The sequence below is a fragment of the Myotis daubentonii genome, chromosome 3, assembly GCF_963259705.1.
Source record: "Myotis daubentonii chromosome 3, mMyoDau2.1, whole genome shotgun sequence".
In the NCBI taxonomy this organism is placed as follows: Eukaryota; Metazoa; Chordata; class Mammalia; order Chiroptera; family Vespertilionidae; genus Myotis; species Myotis daubentonii.
The window spans coordinates 194,910,877-194,927,215 of record NC_081842.1 but is presented as its reverse complement, the minus strand read 5'-3'; the positions used below and the strand labels follow the sequence as shown (position 1 = coordinate 194,927,215).

At 54.2% G+C, this 16,339-nt stretch overlaps 1 protein-coding gene and 2 pseudogenes across 3 annotated transcripts; all 3 read right to left on the bottom strand.

Moving 5' to 3' along the window:
- Nucleotides 1-2,773, bottom strand: LOC132231284 (large ribosomal subunit protein uL22-like; annotated as a pseudogene).
- Nucleotides 2,774-2,934: 161 nt separating this feature from the next.
- LOC132231982 (small nucleolar RNA U3) lies at nt 2,935-3,094 on the bottom strand (annotated as a pseudogene).
- Nucleotides 3,095-6,980: 3,886 nt separating this feature from the next.
- On the bottom strand, nt 6,981-15,317 carry FHL3 (four and a half LIM domains 3). Of its 3 annotated transcripts, XM_059690120.1 has the most exons (7): nt 15,083-15,255; nt 10,809-10,988; nt 9,804-9,977; nt 9,541-9,715; nt 8,180-8,349; nt 7,882-8,068; nt 6,981-7,755 (listed from the first exon to the last, which is right to left on the bottom strand). In XM_059690120.1, exons 3-7 carry the CDS (start codon nt 9,957-9,959, stop codon nt 7,601-7,603), a joined length of 843 nt encoding a protein of 280 aa, XP_059546103.1. In that variant the 5' UTR covers nt 9,960-9,977; nt 10,809-10,988; nt 15,083-15,255; the 3' UTR covers nt 6,981-7,600. The 3 variants fall into 3 exon arrangements, with proteins under 3 accessions (XP_059546103.1, XP_059546102.1, XP_059546101.1); XM_059690119.1 differs by lacking the exon at nt 10,809-10,988 and having other exon boundaries at nt 15,168-15,317; XM_059690118.1 differs by lacking the exon at nt 10,809-10,988 and having other exon boundaries at nt 15,083-15,254.
- Nucleotides 15,318-16,339: the final 1,022 nt, after the last annotated feature.

Below are 16,339 nucleotides of genomic sequence, written 5' to 3'. Positions count from 1 at the left end.
TATTTTTTAAAAAATATTTTTTATTGATTTTTTACAGAGAGGAAGGGAGAGGGATAGAGAATTAGAAACATCGATGAGAGAGAAACATCGATCAGCTGCCTCCTGCACACGCCCCACTGGGTATGTGCCCGCAACCAAGGAGCATGCCCCTGACCAGAATCGAACCTGGGACCCTTGCATCCACAGGCCGACGCTCTATCCACTGAACCAAACCGGTGAGGGCTTATTAGTATTTATTTTATGCTGAATTTATTCCCAGGTCATAAGTTTTGTTTCTTCAGTTTCCGCTGGGATATATTTTTCTGGGATATATTTCCCTCTTCTGGTTTAGGAACAACCTGCACATTTTCAGTAAGAATCCTGTGTGTCGCAAGGAGAGCTCATGTGTGGGTTAATCTACCTATGAGCTCTGGAAGTTCCATACCACGTCCTGGGAGCTTTGTTACCTGGGTGTGCTCAATGACCAGAGAGTCTACATCTAAACCCTTCAGTTCAGCATTGCTCTCTGCGTTTTTAAGCATGCGCAGCAAAAATTCAGCACTCTTTTTGGGCCACCGACCCTGTGTCCAGCCCCACTGTTTCCCCTGGGCACACCTACCAACTCCACCATTGTAACGATGGAATGACACACATTGCTTCTGGAAAGTGAAGTCCTTCAGATACTTGGTGGTTTTTTGGACATGCATACCCTTGACGGCCTGGGCAGTTTCACGAGTGTTCTTAAAGTGAACATGAAGATTTGAACTTCTTGATTTGCATGATTTTGTGGGTGTTTCTGGGTCAAGTGAATAAAGAACCATTTTCAGAGGTCACCTCTGGCTGCTTTTGGGAAGAGTGGGGCATCTCTCTCTCTTTGTAAAGTATTTATGTCTCAGCTTTAAGAAAAATATATTTTTATTGATTTTAGAGAGGAAGGGAGAGATAGAAACATCAATGATGAGAGAATCATTGATCGGTTGCCTTCTGCACACCTCACACTGGGCATTAGAGCCTGCAACTCAGGCATGTGCCCTGACAGATAATCAAACCAGGACCTCCTGGTTCATAGGTCAACGCTCAACCACTGAGCCACACCGGCCAGGCAGGGCATTGCTTTTTAATTGTTGTAGTTGGAGTGACAGAGCTTAGCAGTCGTTTCCTGATAATCTAGGGCTATGTAGCCCTAGGTTTCTATCTTTCTCTAAAGTCTTACATTGCTGATCAGCCAAAGAGGCTATATTATGGGTTGTCTTGTGGCCCAGTTAAGGTCATGTTTTACTAAGGTACTAACTGCTTCAGAAAAGCTAGCCACAAATATGGAACTGAACAGACTGAGAGTTTCATTAACCAATTTTTCAATCCCTGAATTTTGTTGGAAAGTCTGTTCAGATCTATCAAAATAGTCAGGAACAGGTTTGTTCTTTTCCTGTAGATAATGGTGTATGGCTTCCCAAACGACTTGGCAAGGAAAGATTTGGGGAATAATTTAGTGGCCTGTGTGCCTTCTCAAAGTCCTGGGCATCGAAGTCCTCCCGAGGTTCATTCCAATCAGCGGCCAACAAAAATTTCCAGGCTAAATATTCCCTACAAACATGTGAATAATGTGATAAAGATCAGAAAACCCAGGCTGATAGGTATTGATAATGAGATTGAAATGCCATTCAAATTCAAGGGAATTAATCTTAGGGCCAGGGAAGTCCATACATTTGGACTTAGTCCAAGCGGCATAAGAATTTTGATGGTCTCCATCACCAGTTCAACCTTAAAAGGAACTATTAAGGGGGAGGAAGGTCTGGTGCATTAAGAGAAGTAGACATCAGGAGAGGAGAAAACAGGAAGTTCAGAAAGAGCAGAAAAGGGAGAAAAAATTGGGGTGTGAAGTGGGAGTGGTGGGAGAGGTGAAGAGGGTGTTTTTTTTCTGGCGGGTTGTTAGTAGGTCTAGCTTCAGAATAAAATGGGCAAAACGTAGAGTTTCCCAATGGTTCCTCTTTAACTTCAATCTCACAGGTGCAAATTCCTTTTTCTAATTTATCCAAATTCCTTTTTCTAATTTGGAATTATTCTCTTTAAGAGAGGTGATAATGGGTTTCATTCTCAAGGTACCAGTTAAAGAAAGCCTCCCATTGTCTGTGGGAGATTTGGTATTTTCTTTGTGCCAATTGTGCTTGCAAATAAGCAAGTTTTGAAATATCAAAAGAGCCCCCTCCGGGCCAGCAAACTTTAAGATCATTCTGGGTCCGAGTGATATTTGGCCAAAGACCCAGCCAGATACAACTTTCTGCGCCTATAGGTCCTATACATAAGGTTGGCTGGGGTACCAGAGGGTGGCTGGTTATTGACTGGGAGCTTAGAACATGGACTGCCCATTAACATCTAATGAAGATGACCCGTTATCCCTTCAAGTGCCCCTTAGCCTAACTGTCCCCACAAAAGTTTATGGATGAGGTCCCAAGAGCCATATGGACGAGTCCAAATTGAACCCTGCTGGCGCGGAGGCATTGATTCTGAGAAGGCACTGGGAGGAGAGCCTGGGTGCTGCTTCAGATCCCACTGCTGCCATCAAAATGGAAACAAATCCAAATGGGATTGGAATGAAAAAAGGAGAAACTTGCCCTTGCTGGTGTTGCTCAGTGGTTAGAAGGGTCCCAGGTTCGATTTCTGGTCAAGGGCACGTACCTGGGTTGTGAGTTTGCTCCCTGCCCCTGGTCGAGGTGTGTGCAGAAGGCAACAGTCAATGTGTGTCTCTCTCTCTTCCCATCCATCCCTCCCATCCACTCTCTCTGAAAAGCAATGGAAAAAAATATCCTCAGGTGAGGATTAAAAAAACAAACAAAAAAAGAGGAGAAACTTTATTCAGGAAAATAGTTTGCAAACTGGGGAGACACAGCCTCTGGTAAACAAGTGAAAATGTACCTCACTTGAGACAAAGGGGAAGATGATTTTGTTTTTACAAAAACCACTCAGACTGTGTCTTCTCCCTCTTACTCTCCCAAAGGGCGGGTTTCACACTCAGGAGAGGACACTGTACTTCCTCCTCGTGGCTTTGGGTGTTCTATACATTCAGAGGCATTCTCCAGTAACAAACTATAGAAATGATCCCTGAAAGAATAGTCTTGGGGGGAGGGCTGTACTTTATACCAAAGTTCCCACCCAGGTCCCTAATTAGGTCCATTTTATGTAAATGAGATATCCAATTCACACGGTTCTGATTGGTCTGAATCACACAATTCTGATTGGTTGGGGCAGGTCTCAGTCCATTGGTTGAAAGGTGAAAGCAGGATATCCTTTATCATAGTTGACTCAAGCCCAGACAGGTGTGGCTCAGTTGGGTGGAGCATCGTTATAAGCACTGAAGGGTCAGGGGTTTGATTCCTGGTCAGGATACTTATACCCAAGTTGCAGTTTGACCCCTAGTCGGAGCACATGTAGGAGGCAACCTATTGAAGTTTCTCTCACCTCAGTGTTTCTCTCTCCCCTTCTCCCTTCCTCTCTCTCTAAAATCAATAAAAAAAACATATCCTAGGGTAAGGATTAAAAAATAATAATAATAGCCCTAGCTGGTTTGGCTCAGTGGATAGAGCATCGGTCTAGAGACTGAAGGGTCCTGGGTTTGATTTCAGTCAGGGGCACATGCCTGGGTTTCAGGCTCCATCCCCAGTGGAGGGCATGCAGGAGGCAGCTGATCAATGATTCTTTCTCATCATTGATGTTTCTATCTCTCTCTCCCTCTCCCTTCCTCTCTGAAATCAATAACAATATATCTTTAAAAAATATTTTAAAAAATAATAATAGTTGACTCTGATGACATAAACAAGGAGGGCATAGTGCCAGGAAACCCAAGTTCACCCAGATATTCTTCTTGGTATACAGAGTATGTGAGAAGCCCCTCCCAGTAGATGGCTGCTCTCTCTATTTGTAAAATTTAAGTCATCGGTTGAACCTGGGGAGTCCACCTTAGCAAATAAATTCATTTACATCAAATAAATTTCTTCCTGGGGTCCACATAACTTATCTATACTAATAAAAGGGTAATATGCTAATTAGACTGGACATCTTCCCAACAAAGCCACAGTGGCAGGGGCTGAGGCAGAAGCGGTTAGGGGCAATCAGGTCGGCAGGGGAGGGCAGTTAGGGGGTGATCAGGCTGGCAGGGGAGGGCAGTTAGGGGGTGATCAGGCCGGCAGGGGAGGCAGTTAGGGGGCAATCAGGCTGGCAGGGAGAGGCGGTTAGGGGTGATCAGGCTGGCAGGGGAACAGTTAGGGGCATCAGGCCGGCATACAGAGATAGTTAGGGGTGACCAGGCAGGCAGGCAGGCGAGTGGTTAGGAGCCAGCAGTCCCGGATTTTGAGAGGGATGTCCAACTCTCGGTTTGCAGGGATCGGGCCTAAACCGGCAGTGGGACATCCCCCAAGGGTTCCAGATTGGAGATGATGCAGGCCCGGCTGAGGGATTCCTCCCCTTCCATGCACGAATTTCGTGTACTGGGCCTCTAGTACTTCAGTAGAGCTATTTTAAAAATTTGTATAAACTCATATGGAAATATGGTCACACAAAGTGAAAAAAGCCTGATGTACAACAATGTGTATAAAAATAGATGCCTGAAGAGATTATTTCTCTAAGGACAAACAATAACAGTAAATAACAGGTTGTTCATAAGGAGGTAGCCTGGGAGATCTGGTATGGGAGGGAATTTTTCTTTGTACCCAAGGTATAGCATGATAAGCTTACTAGTAAACACACACACATATACATATGACTTTTTTCAATTGACAAATAAACTTAGAAATGAAAATACATATGCTCATGCATACTTAGCACAAAAGAACTAAGAGGCTGCAATGTACCAAGAAATTATCAGTGATTTACCTTTTGTTCTCTTTACTTTTGCAGATTCAGTTTTGCTACAATAAATATGCATTGCTTTTTGTTTTACAAGTTTGAAAAATAACATTGAGATAATGACTCTCGTCTTGCCTATTCATGGGGTGTCTGAAAATGTAAGCAAGACCTCAATGTTAGGGAGAGGACCCCAGGTACAGCTCCTCACCATAGGCTGTTCCTGCACCACTAGGAAAGAGTAAGAACTCTCCATTCAGTATTGTGGAGACTCAGAGTGTATCTTTATTTAGGGGTGGGGGTGGGGTGGGGGGGGGCTCAGGTTTGGGATCTACTGTATTTTATTGAATATGAGCTCCTGTAAAATGTTAACCTCCCCCTTATTTTATGTTCCACTAAGAAAGAAAAAAAAAAACTTGTCAAATAAACCAGGTCACACCTTAGATTATACGATGCATTTGGTTTCTGAGATGTTAAATCTGAAAAACGTTTATCTTGAAATCAACGACTCAGTATTGTATCTGCACATCTCTTCCTTAGGTGGGTAGATCATCTAAGCAACACCATTCACCTGATACCTTCCTGTCCCTAAAACATTCTTCTTCTTCGCTCTGTCCAACCAGTCACCAAGTCCTGTCTTTCCACCCCTGCTGCCACCTGCCTCCTTATCTCTCACCTGGACCACAGCACTAGCCTCCCACCCAGCCTGCTCATCTTACTCTCCTATCCATTATTCATACTGCAGCCAGAGTGATCATCTCACGTCCTTGCTTAAACGTTTCCACTGGCTGCTTTACCCGCAGGGTGAGGTCTGTTTAACTTGGCATTTGACTTTTCATGACCGGGCTTCTGCTTGCCATTTTAAGTCTCTTGGCACTTCCTCCAAATGAAATTGCTTGCTGCTTCCTCAAAGCACCCTATGTTTTTTTTTTTTTTCAGGCCTCCAGGCCTCTGCACCAGCTGTTTCCTACGCTCGGACTACTCTTCCTCAACAAGTATTGACTGAACATGTAATAGGCGCCGGGAGTTGCGAATGGTGGGGCAAGCAAGGCAGGGCGAGCCCAGTCCTCACAGAGGCTGGTGGAAGGGACAAAAACGGAAACCTATAATCATTAAATTATAAGCACACATGGTGGGCATTTGTAAAGGCTGGTTGCAAATGTCAACCATGGCCTCAGAAAGTTTAGAATTCCAATAGGGTCAGGGAGACAGTGTGAAGCCGATTAGAACCCCGGATCTACCAGGGACTACCTATCGTAACTTGGGGGACCTGGCCCTCGGAGTCCCCACCTCTGTGAAATGGAAAAGTGCCCGCCCCACAGGATTTCAGGGAGGATTTTATCCGCCATCCATATAATCACGCGGTTGTGCCGGACCGAGGGCCCCTCCCCCGCGGCGGCGCCGGCCCCCACCCCAGGAGGCGGCGGGCGAGCCCTTGAGCGCCGGGGAGCACCGCAGCCCAGAGCGTGCCGCGAGCGCCCGGGCTTCCGCCTCCGACAGTGGGACCGCGCGCACAGACCACAGGCCGCAGAGCAGGCAGACCCGGGGCGTCCGACGCCGGGTGAGGGGGGGCGGGCAGCGCTCCGCCCCATCTCCCCACTTTGGGGGCCACCCCCCTCCGCCCGCCCCCGCCCCCGCCCTTGAATCCTGGGGGTGGGGAGGCGGGGCCGTGACCCATTCATGCCGGGAATCGGATCCAGATGTTCCCGTGGCGCGTGCAGCTGCATCCTTGCCTTTTTTGGCAAAAAACGTGCGGCCGCGAGCGGATCCCGGGCCGCCTCCGCTAATCCTCGGGAAGAGGGGGGAAGGGGACTGAGGGTCTGGGCCCAGACTGGGGACCCGCACCGGGGGCTCTGCGGGACTTGGAAAGGACTTCTAAGGGAGGGGGACAATTTGTACCAGGCGGGGAACCCCACCTGTACCCCCGCGCTCCGGTAAACCCCTCCCTTCTCCGGGGAGGAACAAGCCCTTAGCCAGCAGGCTAAGCCCTAGAGGGACGGTAGCAGCGGCGGCGGCGGGGATCCCCTTTCTCCGGAGATTTCCCACCCCGTGGCCCGCAGCTCCCCCCTCTGCCCTGCACTGAGGTCTGGAGTAGCCCGAGTCTCCTGGTCTGCATAGCAACCCTCTTTCCCCTCCATCCCCAGACAAACAGACAGGGCCTGTGCTACCTCACACTGCTTTATTGCAGAATCTCTAAGGGGGTGAACCAGTCCCACCCCTCTGCCCATCTCTGGGCGAAATGGAGCTGAAATGAGAAAACACTCAACGATTGCGGGCTGGGCAAAACCCTGTACCCTAGGACCTCCTCACCAGCGAACCCTGATCTGCTGCCCCAACAGCCCCAGCCCGGGGACAGGAGTGGAATGGGGGTGGGGAGGGCCAAGCCTGAGTACAGGACTTCGCAGGCACCCAGAGGCCTAAAGTCTGCGGAGAAGCCTAGATTGAAGGCCTGGGTCCGAGTCCAGGTTTGTTTGGAGGGGTGGGATCTAGAGCCCGGATTTGGGGAGAGGGATTGGTCTGGGAACCACAACTCTAGGGGACAGGGCTGAGTTCTAGAGTTCAGGCTTGGGAGGAGATATGAATGGTAGAAGGTCGGAAAGAGCCCAGGTTTGGGGACCCGGGGCCAGGGAGTACCAGTTTGGGGATGTTGGAGTGGGAAGGCTGAATCCTGGAGCCCAGGGGGAGCCCCAGTTTGGGGAGAGGGTGGGTCCCAGAGGTGGTTTGGAAAAGGAGCCTTAGTCCTCAGGGCCCTGGTTTGGGAGGGCCTGGGCCCAGGAGCCCTGGCTCAGGGCCCTGCCTGGCTGCAGCCCTGGCACAGCACTTTGTCTCCATCGGGCACGAAGCCTTGGCCTGCCAGGGAGGTGGAGCAGCGGGCGCAGGCGAAGCAGCTGTGGTGCCAGTGGCGGTCTTCAAAGGACACGTACTTGCCCCCACCGAGTCCTGGAGGGAGGCTGGAAGTTAGCTCTGCTGACCGAGAGGGTGGTCCTGGCCCTCGGTCTCATCCAATCCCAGAACCCATTCCCTCGCCTGCACCCCGCCCGCTCAGTGATTTGACCCTTCTCCCACCTGTGATGGGGCGCTTGCAGCTGCTGCACTTGGGTGCAAAGAGTTCTCCAAAACAGGCCACACAGTAGGGATCATCATCCCGGGAGGTGAACTGCTGCCCTGCCAGGGGTGTCTGGCACCCAGTGCAGACCAGGCATTCTCGATGCCAAGGCTGGTCACGGTATGTCACGCCACCCTGTGTCAGCGTCTGTGGGGGCAGCATCTGTCAGCAGGGGGGAGTGGGGGTTCCCACGCCTTGCTCACCCCCACCCATCATACAGTGGAGACCAGGGCCCCACCCTGCTGGCCCAGCCCCCACCTTGCTGCAGCGGGCACAGCGAGGAGCAAACTTGTTCTCATAGCAGGGCACGCAGTAGTGAGCACCCTTGTCGGGCACGAAGGAACGGGAGCCCAGTGGCTGCTCACAGCCGCTGCACAGGAAGCAGTGCTCGTGCCACGTCTGGCCTCCATACTCCAGCTTCCGGGACCCTGTGGGGAACAGGGGTCCCACTCAGAAGCTGTGTGCCAAGCTCCTGAGTGGCACCCTCTGCTTTGGCTCCGTTCCCCAGCAGAATCCCCACTGTTTCCATAGCTCAGGCAGGGTGGTGTCCATGCACATGCAGCAGGACCCCCACCACACATATTGTACATGCTAACCTCCCCCAAACACTGGACATGTTGGCCATGCACATGCTAGGCCCCCATAAACTAGACATGAGGGTTTGGCATATGTGAAGTCCTCATATGGAACAGATATGACTGTCTCATGTCACAGGCATGATGACTCAGTAGATGCTAGGCCAGCGGTTCTCAACCTGTGGGTCGCGACCCCTTTGGCGGTCGAACGACCCTTTCACAGGGGTCGCCTAAGACCATCCTGCATATCAGATATTTACATGACGATTCATAACAGTAGCAACATTACAGTTATGAAGTAGCAACGAAAATAACTTTATGGTTGGGTCACAACACGAGGAGCTGTATTTAAAGGGCCAGAAGGTTGAGAACCACTGTGCTAGGCCCTTACGCACCAGATTTAATGGTTTTAGCGCACCCACAAAAACCCCACTTATACTAGCCAAGCAATTTCTAATGTTCTGAACACAGTAGGTTCAGTACACGCTAAGCCCCTGCATATCCCAATCATGCCATTCTCCACAGATTCTAAATCCTTACGCATATTAGGCATGCACTCAGCACACATGTTAAGCCCTGTTTATCTGTCTCTGCACACACCAAGACCCATTGTACCAAGCATGACAGTCTTAGCATACTTTTAGCTCCTACATGCACCAAACATGCAGCTCTTTTGACATGTTAAGCCCCAAGGTGTGTCCGTTTGTCCATACATGGTAAGCCCACAGGTGTGTACCAGGCCCACGGTCCAGCGCATATTAAACCCTCAGGAATGTACTGGGCTTGTCAGCTCCTGTACATGCTAAGCTTTCAAGTGTATACCTGTGCATGCCAGTCCCTATGCATGCTAAGTTCCCAAGATCATATAAGCACGACAGATCCTGCATACACTAAGTTTCTAAGAACATGCTGCCTGTGCAGGTCTTTACTGTACAAACCTCCATGTACGTATCAGATAGGCGTGCCAGTCCCTTGCACATGCATGAACCCTACACAGATGCCAGGCATGCCGGTCCCACGCGCAGTGAGCCCCCGGGGACGTACCCGGCATGACGGTCTCCCCACAGGCAGAGCACTGTGAGGAGAAGGCACTGCAGTAGCAGTCATTGCAGAGCAGCTCACTGTCCTGGCAGGTGAAGGGCTCATCGGCTAGGGAGCGCTGGCAGCGGCAGCAGCGGAAGCAGCCCTCGTGGAAGTGACGGTCTTCGTAGAATAGCTCCTGCCGGAAGCGTGGCAGGGACATTGGCACCTTTATCCCCCTCCCTCCAGCCTCCACCCGCTCCCTGCCCTGCTGGTCTGGTCCTTACCCTCGAGTCATGCCCGATCAGCTGCTGGCACTCGGCACAGGTGTTGGCGAAGGTGTTGTCGTAGCAGGGTACGCAGTAGGGCCCGTTGTCTGTCTGGATGTATTTCCGGCCATACAGGGACTCACTGCATTTTGCACAGTCAAAGGCCTCACTCATGGTGGCTGTGAGTGAGCCCTGTTAGGGACACAAGGTGCAACAGGGTCACCAAGAAGGGCTATGGCGTAACTCCTTGCAGGAGCCTTGGCATTAAATAAAGAGCAAGAGGCCAGGCAGAGAAAATGCCAGGTCAGCCCAGCCAGTGTGGCTCAGGGGTTGAGTGTCGACCTATGAACCAGGAGGTCACGGTTCGATTCCTGGTCAGGGCACATGCCCGGATTGTGGGCTCGATTTCCAGGGTGGGGCATGCAGGAGGCAGCCGATCAATGATTCTCTCTCATCATTGATGTCTCTCTCTCTCTCTCTCTCCCTTCCTCTCTGAATTTAATAAAAAAATATTTTTTTTTTAAAAGAAAGAAAATGCCAGGTCAGAGTAGGTGGTAATGGGGAAAGGGTGCTTCTGGGAGCCCAGGAGTCCTGCATGTTTGTTTCTGTATTTAACGGTGGGGGTGGAAGGGGGTCAGGAAAAAATCAGGAAGCAGAAGTTGTTTTCTTATCTGGGCCCTGGCAGATCTGGGGTGAGGGGGCTTTTCCTGGGTCAGTGACTCATTTCCTGCCCCAGCCTGAGTTTAGCCTCCACTGTCCCTACTGTCCCCAAGGGGGCAAGAGCAGGGGCAGAGAGCCACCCCATCCTATCCCATATGAACAGCACTCCCACCCCCTCCTGACTCCTAGGAAGGGAGCCTTGGGTTGCAGATAAAGGAGCCCCTACCAGAGGTCTGGAGTGGGGCGCTTAGGGATGGGAATGGGCTGTTCCCGCCTGTCCCCATTCAGGAAACAGTGGGATGTTAGAGGTACGCTGAGCGGATGAATGGTGGAGGTGGAGGAGGCGATGTCATTGAGCCTCACCTCCCAGGAGAGTCAGCCCAGCAATAAGGACTTCAGAGGCTCAGCCTAGGTCTAAGCAGGAAGGAAATCCTGCAAGCTGGACCCAGGCAAACTTCCCCAGCTGGACTCTCTGCTCTCACCCCCTGCTGGGTCTCTGGTCACACCAGCCTGGGCAGCCGTGGCCTGCAACATCTGCAGCAGCTGTGGCAGCCCAGATGGCCAGATGTCAGGTTTTACCAGCAACAGGGGAAGAGAAAAGGGAAGTGAGATGCCTGGGGAGAGAGAGGGGAACTGGAGGCAGCGTGCCGCCCTGCCATCTCCTGCTGGGGGGCATCATGCTTGGCAGCATCTGGCAAAACCCAGGAATCTTTCCGTCCCCTGGGTCATGATTTCCCTCCTCCCGCCTCTGGGAGAGACAGCCTCTCCCCAGCTTTTCTGATTTCTCAGGGTTTGGGGCGGGGGAATGAAGGGTGAGAGAGGGAGCCACTGAAGACATTTTCTCCCCAGTCAGACCCCCTCTCGGATGGGGAGTCAGGCAAGGGGGAGCCCTGAGAGCTGTTGCTGCAGACACCCACTCCCCCCACCAAACCTCAGACACTTTCCATTTTCTCAGGAACAAAGCATGTTTGTGGGATGAGGTCATCCACACAGCTGCCTCTGGAACAGGAGCATGGGGAGTGGGGGTGGTGGTGGGGAAATGGGGTTCCTGGTCCCTTCTGTTGCCCCTGACACCAGTCTCTAGCCCCAGATTCAGAGCTCCCCACCTCCATCATGAAGCCTGCTCTCTGAGGACAGGGATCCCGGGGTGGGTGGAGAGGAACCCCCAGGCCCCATAGGAAGGGCATGTTCTCACAGCACAGATGAGCCTGGGGAGTACAAAGGAACCCACCAACCTACTCCCTCCGCATTAGACCTCAGGAACTGGCAGTCCCCAGAGCCTACCCTGGCTTAAGTTGAAGGGAAAGCCCTCCTTCTCTCAGCCACCCACAGTGGGAAATTCTCGCCAACAAGCGTTGCTCTGCCTTGGAGTTCAGACTCCAGGCGCCAACAGATGCCCCAAGCCTGTAGGATCTGGCTCTTCTGAAGGGATGGCTCGTGAGCTCATAGCTGTTCTTCTGTACAGTGCGAGGACACTCACTTCATACCCGGGCCAGGGCATGAGGCCACCAGAAGCTGGGGTCTTCAGAGCAGGGACTTCTGGGGTAGGGGCTATGCTGTAGGGTGGAGGATCCCCCCCCCCCGAGTCACCCCCCTCCCCACCACTCAGGCCTGGGTTTCCTCTGGCCCGGCATCTGAGGATTGCCTGGGCTGTCAGCCACGGGCCGCAGGGGGCACACAGGTGGAGTGTGGCCATGCCTCTGTCCAGGAGTGCCTGGGGCCTTTTCCTTCCTTCCTGGCTTGGCCCTAAGCAGCTGCCACCTTCCCAGGCCCATGCTAGCCTTGGGCCCACCCCCTGAGAGGCAGTCACCACTCTGAGACAGGGACACCCCAAATAGGGTATGGGCATGACTTCTGTTTCCTTCCCAGAATCCCCTAGTCTGTCCAGCTGGGCTCTAGTGAGGACAGAGTGAAGGGCACTATCAAGACCCACCTGTCTCTGCCCATTTCTCCACCCCCCCCACCCGCCCGTTCCCTGGCAGGACTGGGGGCCTGAGGGAGTCAATCTTGTGTTCCTTCATGGTGGGGAGGGCTCTCCAGGGGAGACTGCGCAGTTGGCCAGATGGCGCTCAGCCCCTACCCCCACCAGCACACACTCCTCCACACCTGACCTACACACACATCTGGCACCTCTCAGAGCTCAGAATAGCTGGATAAATGGCTGTGGCGTGTGGTGTGTAGAGGCCTGAGCTGTGAATTATAAAGCTGGGTGATCTTGGGGAGGTCACTCGAGCTCTCTAAGCCTGTTTTCCCATCTAATACTACCTCCGACCTCCTGGGTTTTTTGTCGGGATAAAATGGGATGATATGCCCTAGCTGGTTTGGCTCAGTGGATAGAGCGTTGGCCTGGGGGCTGAAGGGTCCTGGGTTCGATTCCGGTCAAGGGCACATGCCTGGGTTTTGGGCTCAATACCCAGTGTGGGGCGTGCAGGAGGCAGCCGATCAATGATTCTCATCATTGATGTTTCTATCTCTCTCTCCCTCTCCCTTCCTCTCTGAAATCAATAAAGATATATTAAAAAAAAAAGACTTAAAAAAAATAAAATGGGATGATACTTGGAAAGCAACTTGGGTTAGTTAGTTGTCAGTAAATGGAGGATATTCGTGTTTTTATTATTACCCCCTCCCTCATACGGGGGTCAGACAATAGTTTCTCAGCCAGGCCTGGATCAGGGAGCTGGCCTGGGGTTTGACCTGGACATTCCTAGTGTAGGCCCAGGGAGAGAACGAAGAGGGAATCCCCATGTCCACTTGGGGCACCAAAGAAGCCCAGGCTGTGGGGTCGGCCTGACTCCAGCAAGCATAACTCTGAGACCCCCTCACACAGGCACACCGGTGCACACCTCTGGGTGCTGCTCTCCTCTCACAAAGTGCATTCCCACCCACCCACCCACCGTCTCATCAGATCTCACAGAAGACAGGCAGGAGGGTAGTGTGGTCATCCCCAATTTACAGCTGAGCACAGAGGCCAGGGCCAGGGCAGGGGCATACTCAAGGTCATTCGGGTATCAGAGAGCCCAGGAGCCCTCTGCTGTTTCTCTTTCCCTAGACATGCTGCAGTGGTGGTGGAAAGGGGGAAGGCACTTAAGGGCAGGGGGACATGAGATGCTGGGTGACATCAGCAGCACAGGAGCCCGGCTCTTCTCTACAGCTGCCAGCCCTGCCACTGGAAGACACCCAGGAGCCTTTCCAATTACCCATGCCAACCGCTCAACCCTTTTGCCCTCCTCCAGCCCCCACTGTCCATATCCCTGGCCAGGCCCCACAGCTGTGAGCCAGGATCAGAACAGACCCCTCCTCTAGCTCCCTGGAGTTGACAGGAGACTAAAGGGGAGAAACTGAACTCTCCCCACCCCCACCCCCACCCCCACCCCCACTCCCTGCTAGCAGGCACCTACCCCAGCCCTCTACCCTCCCCTCCCTGTCCTGGGGCCTGGGAGTCAGAGCAGTTTAGGGGAAAGGGAGGGGTGGGTGGTGGGAAGCAGGATCCAGCAGCTGCTCTGGGGACAAGAGAGGAACAGTTCATTCACCCCGCGTCCCCCAGGGCTGAAGCAGCCCGTCCAAGATCCGAGTTTAAAAATAAGTTGAAACTGTCTTTGTATATGCCTGGGGCTCTTTCTTGATCTTAATCTTACTGTCTCAGGTCCTCTCCTCATGGGGACTAAGTTGGCCCCGAGTTTATGTTTCCCCTCATTCTTGCTTCCCAACCTTGCGGGCCTGAGTCTCTCTTGCTCTGTCCCGGAGGCGGCCAGTGCGCCTCCATTAAATCTCAGTCTCCTGCGCGTAGCTGTCCCCCAGCCCGTGCCTGTGTCTGCACACTTCACAGCTGTCCTATGTAGTGGGTGTCTCTGTATCTCTGACTGGCCATCTCCCAGCAGCTCGCCTCTGTGAATTTCTACCTCTGAACACCCACGTCTGCTCTCTCCGTGTCTCCACTGGGAAGAATGTCTTGGTCCCCACCCCATCCCAGCTCTCCATCTCTCAGCACCTCTGCATGCCCGAGTGTCTCTGTGTCGTCTCTGAAGGTCTCCACAGGCCTCCCAGAGGCGCATTCACTGCCAGGCGAAGGAAGCTGAGGCTCCTGGGCCCCTCACTCGCCCAGGACCCCCGGGCCCTGCTGTAACCGGACAGACAGCCAAGGGGTCCGGGCTGCCTTATTTCTGCCCCCAACACTGGGAAGGGCCTTATGCCTGGTCACCAGGGCCACTGTACGCTTTTTCCTAAAAAGCTCCACCAAACCTGGGCTGGTGCCTACGCCTGGGCTGTCTCTCACTGCCCTGTTTCGAGTAACTGCAGCCTCCTGTCTGAGCCTGCCTCCCGCGTCCCGGTCCCGGTCCCGGTCCCGGTCTCCCACTCCACTGGGCTTTTGGGAACCTCAGTTTCTAGGACCCTCCGGTCTCTATTTCGAGACTCTGGCTTTTCCATTTCAAACTTGGCCCCCTCCTCGCCTCCTCCCGGGCCCGCGGCACCCCGCCCCGCCGGCGGCCCGGAGCACAGTGGCCTGGAGGTCGCCCTCCGGGGCGCGGCGCCCGCGGCCGGACCCAGGCGGGGGCAGGGGCGGGCCGCCGCCGCTCGGTCCGCGGCTGCAGGGCTGGGGCGGGAGCTGGGATCGGAGCCGGGCGCGGCGGGGAGCTCACCTCGAGGCGGGCGGCGGCGGCGGGGCGCGCTCGCGGCGAGGGGGGATGTGCGGGAAGGCGGGCCCGCGTCCCTCCGCGCTCCTACCTGCGGGCCGGGCCGCGCGGGGGCCGAGCGAGCTGCCGGCGGCTCCCGGACCGTGTGGGCGAGTGGGAGCGCGGCCCCAACCCCTCCCCGAGGAAGTGAGCGCCGGGCCCGCCCCGCCCGGACCCCGCCCCCCCGCCCCTGCCCGCCGGTGCGGACCCCGCCTCCGGCCCGCGATCGCCGAGGGGTGGGGTGGGGGGGGGGCAGACCCCGCCCCGCCTCGCGTTTAGCCTGGAAGCGCGCTCCAGCCCCCCTCCGCGGGCCCAGCCTAACCTGGCTCCCCCAACCTTCCCGGCGGCCAGGACCCCGCCCCGTCCACTCCCTGCAGCTTTTGCAGTCTCTCCCGGCTTGCCCCTTCCCCCTGCCCCCCCACCTCCCCCCACCCCTACCCCCACCCCCCAGCTGCAAGCGGGAGGCTGCCGTATTCAACCTCGGGCAAGGGGTACCGGACCCAGCCGACGGAAGTCCATTTGGGGACCAAGAGCCTCATACCTCTTCGTGTCCTTCTCCCCCACACCAGTTTAGCCCCAGGGGTCGCACTCCGCCCGGGTTTGTGAAAGGCCTGAATCCGGCCTGGAGGAGAGGGTGGTTTTTGACCCAGGGTCATGGCCCTGTGAGTGACCGAGGTGAAGAGAGGATCCTTCCCCCACCCCACCCCCACCCCCACCCCCACCCCCATAGGGACCCGGCTTTCAAAGGGCTTTATTCCACAGCTCTGAGTGACGAAAACAGGAGTAGCCACCTCCTCACCTCCACTGCACCCCGGGACTGGAAAGGCCTGCCTAAGTTTCCACAGCGCCAGGATAGTTTGACCTTTGAAGCCCAGGGGAGACCCTAATCCTTGGCCCCCTGATGTTTAGGCTTCTCAGGGGGAGTGTGCATGGTCAGGGCCACTCCACGCCCCGGGTGGTGGAGGGAACCCCTCCTTCCTCACCTCGACAGTTTCCAACCCTCTGGCTGTCTCTCTGTGCCCTGGAGGGAGGACTGGCGCCTGCCAGGGACACAAGGCCCCACCAGGTCTCTGAGGCCAACCCTCCTGGGAGCCTCAGGCTTGTCACTAGGAATAAATAGCCTCGATCTGCAAGGGTGGGGAAGGGAGGAGGAGGCTCTGCTGCGCTGTTTGCAAAACAAGAGACAACACAACCAATCCTGGAAACAACCTCCGCACCTAGAGT